The sequence below is a fragment of the Rhinopithecus bieti genome, unplaced genomic scaffold (assembly GCF_001698545.2).
Source record: "Rhinopithecus bieti isolate Rb0 unplaced genomic scaffold, ASM169854v2 scaffold_51345, whole genome shotgun sequence".
Taxonomy (NCBI): Eukaryota; Metazoa; Chordata; class Mammalia; order Primates; family Cercopithecidae; genus Rhinopithecus; species Rhinopithecus bieti.
Genome location: NW_016820792.1, coordinates 1314144 through 1324278, shown reverse-complemented (window position 1 = coordinate 1324278; position 10135 = coordinate 1314144). Strand labels below are relative to the sequence as shown.

The 10135-nt window shown below is 45.2% G+C and overlaps 1 protein-coding gene across 1 annotated transcript in view; it reads left to right on the top strand.

Moving 5' to 3' along the window:
- The first annotated feature begins 470 nt into the window (after positions 1–470).
- Positions 471–10135, top strand: part of GOLM1 (golgi membrane protein 1) — a 48777-nt gene continuing 39112 nt past the window's right edge. The window contains exons 1-3 of the mRNA XM_017859915.1: positions 471–581; positions 680–829; positions 2393–2577. Of these exons, the coding sequence (XP_017715404.1) occupies positions 701–829; positions 2393–2577 (314 nt within the window). The 5' untranslated portion in view covers positions 471–581; positions 680–700. The remainder of the gene's footprint in view (positions 582–679; positions 830–2392; positions 2578–10135) is intronic.

Here is a 10135-nt window from a genome sequence, read left to right as displayed (position 1 = left end):
GTGTCATGAAGGAGAAGACACTTCTACAGCCAGGGCTGTGCCTGAATAATGATGTACATGGGTGGAGGGGGGGAGGTTCACATTCACCTCTAGAATGGGTTTTCTGCTTTGCTTGAGAAATGCTTTAATTGGCTGTCATTAGTAATCCCGTCAAGGGTGAAAAAACCTCCCTTGTTAGGAATCAAAGCAAAAAGCTGTCTCTGAGGGGTAATGAGCAATATACTCTTTCTAATATGATGCGGAAGCACTTAATATTTGTTATTGGTGTTTACAGAAATGATTGCTTCTCAAACATTGCTGCTTACAGAAATGATTAATTCTCAAACTGTGTCGGGAAGGTGAGTATGGTAATGATTTTACAGGGGAGGAATCTGAAGTGTAAGAGAAATCATGTCTTGCCCCAGGTCTCGAGCTAATCTATGACAGGTTTCGGGGCGGTGCCTGCTCCTCTGAGCCTGTCCTGGGAGCTGGCCACACTGCCCTGGGTGCACAGCACTGTGGGCTTTGTGCGTGCCATCTGCATATTCTTCTCCCTCGACAGCTTTGCACATCAAGAAGGGGCTACCAGCCCATGCTTCCTGGCAAGACCCGTTTCCTCTCTGTTGTAAGGATGACACGGTCTGCTTCGGAGATGATAAATACTAGTATTGATGCGTATTTATTTGCTTTTACTTGGCAGATTCTCAGTGCTGATTTTGAGATGATGGGCTTGGGAAACGGGCGTCGCAGCATGAAGTCGCCGCCCCTCGTGCTGGCCGCCCTGGTGGCCTGCATCATCGTCTTGGGCTTCAATTATTGGATTGCGAGCTCCCGGAGCGTGGATCTCCAGGTGTTTTGTTTATTATGTTTATTTTATGTTTATGTTTTGTTTATTTTGTTATGGGGTCCGAGGGGTTTGTTTATTGCTAGCCAGGGCATTTTGCACAGGGCACGTGCTGTAAGGTAAGTTTAGGGCTCTGTACACCCCCACAGCCCTGGGTCAGACCCCAAGCAGCTCCGCTTTGGGTGGGAGAGGCCCCTTCTGTGGTTGTGTAGGATTGCGGTTGTGGTATCCCTCCCTGCCTTTCCTGTGAGTTAACAGCTTTCATTTGAGCTACTGAGGTGGTTCTGGGAAGACAGCTTGCTTACATATACTGGCCACAGTCTGTTGTTTGCGGTCCTCCAGTGCACAAGATATCAAAGAGCAGTATTGGAAGTGTACTTGGATGATGGATGTAAGAAATATGTTTTTAAAGGTACCAATCTTTATCTTCATCATTTAATAATGATAATTTTAACGTTCTCATTTACTGTTGCAGTCATGGGTCAGGTACAGTGCTGAGCAGTGACGGAGATGCTCCTCTTGATCAAACTTGAGTCGGGCCCTTCTGAGCCGTTGTCTTGACTAGGCCTTGATCTTGGCCCCTCCCGACTCCCACTCCCTGTCTTTGGTGTGCCCAGCCCAGTCATAGCAAAGGATCCCGCTAAGCCGTCCTTCTACCCCTGATGCTTGACCAAGTTCCTCATCCCTACCCTTGCTATCTAAGTCCTTGGCCTGCGTTTAGCAAGAATCCCCCTACTCTGAAGGCGATTTCCATCCACTGGCTCCCCGCACTGTGCTTGCTCGTTGACTATAAATCCCCAGCTGTGTTTGATGTGCTCAGCGTTGAGCAGTTTCCCTCTCTTATCGCAATCGTTTTGAGTAGTCTTTCTTACCGTTTTAATAAATGTCAGGATAATTTCTCTTCCACAGTACTTTACACAAATTACTCCTTTTGTGCACAAACCCTGCAAGGTTGGGACTTGACTTTCCTCATTTCACAGGGTGTCAGACTGAGGCACAGAGAGGTTGAGGTGGAGCAGGGATTCCAACCTGCGTGGGCTTAGCTGTGGCACCGCAGCCCGTCTGCGCTTTGTCCTGTTCTCACACTTACCCTCCTGGGCTTGTACTCCCTGTGTCTCAGCTTCCACGGGAGCTCCTGTTCTCTGGGCAGATGAAGTCTGCTTGTCTGGGTTGGAAAACTGAATCTGTTTTCAGAGATTGTGTCTGCTAAAGATTTGTTAAGCGCTTTGTTAGCAGAGAAGGAGAACTGAATATTTGAGCATCATCTCATGCCAGGTAAAGCATGAGGCATTCTATGCACTTAGCGTATTTAAGCCTCACAAAAACCCAGTGGGAAGTGTGGTGTGAGTACATGGAGCCTTCCTTTACTTACACTGACAGAGACCATTTTTCCAGAAGAACCTGTGCCAGCTTCTTTACAGTTGACTTAAAACACAGAGCCTTGGGCACTCATGTATATGAGGCTGGTGCTGGCCCTGGGCCCCAGGGTGGTCTTTGTGGAGGGCGCTCAGGTGGTCCAGGCTCCGTGGGTAACTTGGCATCAGCCCTAATGCTGTGGTCTCCTTGTAGACACGGATCATGGAGCTGGAAGGCAGGGTCCGCAGGGCGGCTGCGGAGAGAGGCGCCGTGGAGCTGAAGAAGAACGAGTTCCAGGGAGAGCTGGAGAAGCAGCGGGAGCAGCTCGACAAAATCCAGTCCAGTCACAGCTTCCAGCTGGAGAGTGTCAATAAGCTGTACCAGGACGAAAAGGCAAGGCCTGCTTTGTTTCCTCTCAGTTCTCTTCTAAGGGATGGTGTCTACATTGTCTGTTTCTTCTTGGCAGGAGGATGGGCAAGCGGCTGGGTTTAGGTTTATGTAATTATATGGAAAGAGCCTATTGATCAAGCTTTGGGCATTCTCCCCCTTTCCCTCCAAGTCCCTGGCTGGGCTTGCGGTGAAGCCTTTTGCAATGGTAATAAACAGGAGAAATGCAGAAGAACAATTTCAGATTCGTCCTATTGGCTTTTTTTTTTTCTCTCTCTCCTATTGGTTTTTTTTTCTCTCACTTTCTACAAACATGTATTAAATACCCACTCTGTGCCAGGCTTATGCCAGGTGCTTATATGTCAGAGAGGAATGATATTTGTGCCCTCCAAGTATCTAATGGAGGAGAGGAGAGGCAGACTCTACCAAATACTAACATAGAAAGTAGGGTACTGTGCACTGGCTTTTAAGCTAAGAAAAAAACCAGCAAATCCTGCGTAGATTAAAAGGGGACTTCCTTCCAGTTAAAATATCTAAGCTTTATGTGTCAGTTTTTCTGGTTTTCTTTTTTTTGAGATGGAGTTGTTCTGTCACCCAGGCTGGAGTGCAGTGGTGCGATCTCGGCTCACTGCAACTTCTAACTCCTGGCTTCAAGAGATTCTTCTGCTTTAGCCTCCTGAGTAGCTGCGACTACAGGTGCCCGCCACCATGCCCAGCTCCTTTTTGTATTTTTAGTAGAGACAGGGTTTTCACCATTTTGACCAGGATGGTTTCGATCTCTTGACCTTGTGATTTGCCTGCCTTGGCCTCCCAGAGTGCTAGGATTACAGGTGTGAGCCACTGTGCCCGGCCTGGTTTTCTTATGTAGAAATATATGGCTATATTTTGTTTATTAAATTGTGTAACTGTGTGAGTTACTAATATCTCCTGTCCCAAAGTGCATCAAACTCATGGCCACTTATTAACTAGAAAAATTTGGCTTTTTCTTTTTTTTTTGTGATGGAGTTTCCCTCTTGTTGCCCAGGCAGGAGTGCAATGGCGCCCTCTTGGCTCACTGTAACCTCTGCCTCCTAGGTTCGTGTAATTCTCCTGCTTCAGCCTCCCAAGTAGCTGGGACTACAGGTATGTGCCATCACGCACAGCTAATTTTTGTATTTTTAGTAGAGATGAGATTTCACCATGTTGGTCAGATTGGTCTCAAATTCCTGACCTCAGGTGATCTGCCCATCTCGGCCTCCCAAAGTGCTGTGATTACAAGTGTGAGCCACCATGCCCAGCCTGAAAAATTTGGCGTTTATAATGCATGTACCTCTCTCTCCGGAGTGGCTAATTTATTGGAAGAAGGTTGTAGCTCAACTTCCATTATCTTGAATTGTCTCAAAAAATGAATTATTTCCAGGAAGGGACTCAGACTTTTCTCGCATAACTGATTTAAAATGCAAGAAGTACTTTTTTTTTTTAAATTTGCAGAGTACTTTCCTGTATTTGCAAGCTCATATTTCTTCCCTGGGAATTGTTCATAATGTTGTAGTAATAAAGTGCTGCTTTACGTTTCTTTCCTTTTCTCACTGGTGAGATACGCTTTTTGTGCTCGTCAAATCCCCTTTAACCTCATCTCTCAAAAAGAAAAAAAAAAAGAGCATCAAGTAGCTATTTGAAAAAAGAGTCTGTTTTCACAGTTTTTCTCTTATAGAATATGCGATATAAATGTCTTCATTTTGGTGAGCAAGGGTGGGTTCTCACATCGAACCTTACCTGCAGGAGGATTTTAGCTGTGGTTTGGTGGTGGGAGGCATGGAACTTCTGAGTCAGGCAGAACTGGGTTTAAAGTTTCCTCAGCTGTGTGATTTTAGGGAAGTCACTTAAATTCTCTGGATCTATTTTCTCAACTGTCAAGTGGAAATGAGAAAGGAATCTCACAGGGTGCCAGTGAGGACTGAATGAGATAATGTTTATAAAGCGTTTAACACGGTGCTCAACATAGAATGGAAGCTCAGCAGCTGGTGGTCGGTATTATTCTGCCTCATTGTGCCTATGGCAGTGGAGGCCGTGATCACAGCAGCAGTGGTGGGCGCAGTCGTAAGCCACCACAGTAGCGGTGATAATATTCTCTCTTCCTGTATGGACATTTAATAGAACAGAGAATTAGTCTGTTTAAGGCTGCTATAACAAAATATCATAAACTGGGCAACGTATAAACAAATGTTTATTCTCACTTGTCTGGAGGCTGGGAAGTCAAAGATTAAGACAAGGGCAGATTCATCGGGTGAGGGCCCACTTCCGGGTTCATGGCTGCCGCCTTCTTGTGGTGTCCTCGCCTGGTGGGAGGGGCGAGGCAGCTCTCTGGGGCCTCTTTTATGGCACTAATCCCGTGTATGAGGGCTTGACCCTCCCAGAGGCCTCACCTTCTAACATTATCACCTCCATTTGATATTTGGTGATTTGGTTTCAGCATATGGATTTTGAAGGACACCCACACTCAGACCATAGCACATTTTTTGTTTTCCTCCCAAATTGAAGCCTTGAAACCAAATTGTGCTAGCTTTCAAAAGAGTTAGGAAGACACCGAGTGAGGTGGAACCAAGAGCAGGCAGTGTGGCGGGGCTGTGGAAGGAGAACGATGACAGGCACCACACCAGTCACTGGAGTGGACGTTTCCTGAGCCTGTCCTTGGCCAGACGTGAGGCTGAGCATTTCACAGGGACCATTTCATGAATTCCTCCCGGCAGTGTGATGAGATTGGGGCTCATTTTATTAGTGAACGGAGGCTCAGAGAGTTAGCTGCTGTCACCCAGGATGACACCTTGACCCTAGAGAGCCCCTAGGCCAGCCTCCACCCCTGCACACTGGCCTTCCTCTTCCTTCAGTGTGGACACAGCTTCTTGGCTGCCCCTATCTGAAGGGCACCAAGGTGGAGGGGAGGCGGCATAGAGGAAACCAGGTGGGCTTGAACTGGTCAGTGCTGAAGCTGGTGATGGGTACGTGGGAGTTCAGCATACTAGCTTGGTTACCTTCGTCTGCATTAAAGACTTCACAGTAGAAACTTTAAAAACATCCTCTTTATATCTCCTTGCTTCCAAAGACCACTGTGTTCTAACTAGCTCTGTTTTGGCTACATGAATGAGCTGATCCTTCACCTAAATACTTTTCTCTACATTGTCTCTCTTTTTTTTTTTTTTTAAATCTTAGAAGGTTGGCATTTGTGGTTAGAACTGGAACAAGGCTCCTTAAAAAAATTTTTAAGAACCATGGTGATTTTCAGCCATAGGAGGAGGTGGGGTGTGGGGACCTGTGGCTGGGGGTGGTTTGCAAATTACATCTGACCTAGAGATTTCCCTGCCTGTCTCTGCCAGCATTCCTCACCTCAAGCAGTCACTGTCACTCTGGGTGGGTGTTGTATCCCTCAAGTGGGGGGGCTGGACAAAAGCTTGAAAAACAAACCTATCATCAGAGAAAATGTGAACAAACACCTGTTCATAATGAAATTACTGCTTTGGGTCGGCCCTGTCTGATAGAATTTTCTGTGACTACAGAAATGTTTGTGTGCTGGTGCAGTACAGTAGCCACTGGCCACATGAGCCTAATGAATAGCTGAAACGTGGCTAGTGGGACTGAAGAATTGAATTTTATCTAATTTAAATGTAAATAGCTAAAGAATGGCCTCATTGAACAGCACAGGTTTGAGTGGTTGGCAGAATGCTGGGGAAAACCTTGTTTGGGCTTCTGAGTCATAGGGAGCCATGTTCCTTGGTGGAGCAGAGGGCAGAGTCTGAGTCTCCTGCGGTTCCTTGGTGCCTTTCCCCCTTCTCTGTAAGGTTTGGGAGCGGTGTGGGGAATTGGGCAATGGAAGATGAAATCACCTTCGGCCTGGGGAGTTGTGCCCCCCCCGAAAGTAAGTCTCTGCCGCTTGTTGGTGTTCTGATGCAGAATGATCCGTTCAGCTTATCAAATCAGCTTTTGTTTACACCCCAGCTTAGATTTTGATCTTACTTGTTATGAAAGTTGTTTCAGAGCAATCCTTCCTCGCCTGGATGCTCATGATAACCACCTGCGAGCTTATGAACAAAATACAGGTTAAAAATTACACTGGATCGGACTCTCTGGATGTTTGGACTCAGAATATAGATTTTTTTTTTAAAGATCTCACACATACACAGACGTATTCATACATGTACATTTTTTTTTTTCTCTAAATTTCCAGACCACTGTGATGCAGCTAGCTGATGCAGAAACTGGTGATTGAGATCAGGTGTTTTGCAGAATTACACTTTTAGAAATAAAAATGCATTGTCAAGGTCATCTTTTTTTTTTTTTCCCAGTTTCCTTCTTCATTGAAGTGATTTAAAAATTAAAGGGCATTATAATTAAGAGATATGCAGTCACACGCCACATACAATGTTTTGGTCAGTGGTGGACCCATAAAATTCTAATACCATAGGTTTACTGTATCTTTTCTATGCTTAGATACACAAATACTTACCACTGTGTTACAAGGCCTGCAGTATTCAGTACAGTCCTGTGCTGTACAGGTTTGTAGCCTGGGAACAGTAGGCTGTACCATACAGCCTAGGTGTGTAGTAGGCTATAATATCTAGGTTTGTATAAGTGCAGTGTATGATGGTTGCACAAAGACAAAATCTCATAATGATGCATTTCCCAGAGCCTGTCCCCATCATTAAGCAACGCCTGACTGTAATTCATCTAAATGTAATTTGATAAAGCTGTTACAAAGTAATTGAGTTAATACTTGTTTTTCTAAGGTATTTCTTTCATCTTCACCCACATTTACTGGAATCCTTGAATGTTTTTAGAAGCTGTACCCGATTGGAAACTTACTGATCGCTACTTTTTTCCCCAAAATGGCCAGCTCACCCAGGATTTGAGTCTATGTGGATCTCGAGGTCCTCAGCACTGGGACAGGCTTGCTCAGACACCTCTTAGAATGTCACCCAGAGGGGGTGGGCAAGTGCAAGACATCACGTGAGCTTCTCAACAGCTGTGTGATGGTGACATCATGAGACATAAAGTGGTTTTCTTATGAAATAGCTGGACATGCAGAGAGGTCAGATGAATAATAAGCTTACACCTGCATGCCCCTCACCCAGATATTATTTAAAGCAAAAAACATCATAAATACAGTCAAGGTTCTCTGGGTTCCCCTTCTCTGTCTCTTCCCTCCTTTCCCTCCTGCCTGTATAACCACTGTTGTGAATGTTAATGATTGTCTTTGTAGCTTATATTTCTTTTTTCTTTTTTTGAGACGGAGTCTCGCTCTGTCGCCCAGGCTGGAGTGCAGTGGCCGAATCTCAGCTCACTGCAAGCTCCGCCTCCTGGGTTTATGCCATTCTCCTGCCTCAGCCTCGCGAGTAGCTGGGACTACAGGCGCCCGCCACTTCACCCGGCTAGTTTTTTTGTATTTTTTAGTAGAGACCGGGTTTCACCGTGTTAGGCAGTATGGTCTTGATCTCCTGACCTCGTGATCCGCTCGTCTTGGCCTCCCAAAGTGCTGGGATTACAGGCTTGAGCCACTGCGCCCGGCCTGTAGCTTATATTTCTGAACTATTACTATACATGTTCAAAAACAACATGTTTATTTTTTCTGTGGTTTTAATGTATATGTTTGGTTACTCTATCATTCTGTAACTTGCTTTTTGTTGTCACTATTGTTTTTGAGGTCTTCATTGATTTTATAGATTTAGTTCATTCTTTCTAACTGCCGTACCCTCTTTCTTTGTATAAATATACCCCAGTTTATTTACCCACTCCTTATTGGTGAGCCTTTAAGTTGTTTCTAGTTTTCTACTCCTTGAGAAGAAGGTACAGTGAGTATACTCATATAGTGCTCTTCAGGCACCTGGGGTTTTTCCAAGCTTGCAGTGTTTGCCAGCTACAGTTTGGGACCTTATAGTGAGCTATGCTTAATAATTTAGTGGATAATGACCCACGTTTTAAAAAACTAAAAATTTATTAGAGTGTTATTGTATGTTAACTATTGTGTTATGAAACCGTTATTGCTTCCCCCCCCCCCCTTTTGAGACAGAGTCTCACTCTGCTGCCCAGGCTAGAGTGCAATGGCATGATCTCGGCTCTCTGCAACCTGCACCTCCACCTCCACCTCACAGCGATTCTCACGGCCTCCCGAATAGCTGGGATTACAGACCTGCACCACCACACCTGGCTAATTTTTGTATTTTTAGTAGAGACGGGGTTTCTCCATTTTGGCCAGGCTGGTCTCGAACTCCTGGCCTCAAGTGATCCACCTGTCTTGGCCTCCCAAAGTGCTGGGATTACAGGCATGAGCTGCCATGCCTGACCACCATTGTTGCATTCTATATAAAAAATATGTGCTTTGGAAGGCTAAGGCAGGAGGATTGCTTAAGGCCAGGAGTTCAAGACCAGCCTGGGCAACATACTGAGACCCTGTCTCTACAGAAAATTTAGAAGTAGCTGGGAATGGTTGTTGTATGCCTGTCGTCCTAGCTACTCAGGAAGCTGAGGTGGGAGGATCACTTGAGCCCAGGAGTTTGAGGTTCAATAAACTATAATTGCACCACTGTATTCCAGCCTAGGTGACAGAGCGAGACCCTGTTTCTAAATATACATGTGTACATATATATATGTATGTGTATATATATGTATATATGTGTGTAAATGTACTGAATCACAAGATAAATTTATCATTGTGAGTCATGGTTGAAAGAGTCTGAATGGAAAGATCTGGAGATACACCTGGACATTAAGTAGCTGGATGGTTGTACATGCTGTCATTTTTATTAGCTGTTGCCACAGAACGTTGTTCCTGCTGTTATATTTCACTTTGTACAGTTTCCTGGCCTGCAGATCAGATCCTTTGGCCCTACATTTCTGTGTGTAATATTTCACTCTTTTCTTATTTCTTCCAATCTAAGTTATACACCTGATCAATTTGCTTATCTCTTGGGTTTGAGACCGGTGCTTAGTAAAAGTTTGAGTTCGTGGTAAATGAATGAATGGAAATCTCAGTCCGTGTGCCAGTACTTACTGGATGTCTAGGATGTGCCTGGGGCTCTGTGTCCTTAACAGCTTGAATGGTGTTTTGGAGAAAGATGAGGTTCCCTCACATATCTAGAGAATAATCTTTTTTTTTTTTTTGAGGCAGAGTCTCGCTCTGTTGCCCAGGCTGGAATGCAGTGGCACGATCTCAGCTCACTGCAACCTCCACTTCCCGGGTTCAAGCAGTTCTCTGCCTCAGCCTCCCAAATAGCTGGGATTACAGACATGTGCCACCATGCCTGGCTAATTTTGTGTTTTAGTGGAGACAGGGTTTCACCATCTTGGCCAGGCTGGTCTTGAACTCCTGCCCTCGTGATCTGCCCACCTTAGCCTCCCAAAGTACTGGGATTACAGGCGTCACCCACTGTGCCCGGTGAGAATAATCAGTTTTTAACAGCAGCTGGAGTTATGTGAAAGGAGAGATGGGTACTGGCTAAAATAGTTAACAGTTTTTTTTTGTTTTTTTTTCTTTTCTAAAAAGATTGGCTTTAGTTCGGGCACAGTGACTCACGCCTGTAATCCCAGCACTTTGGGAGG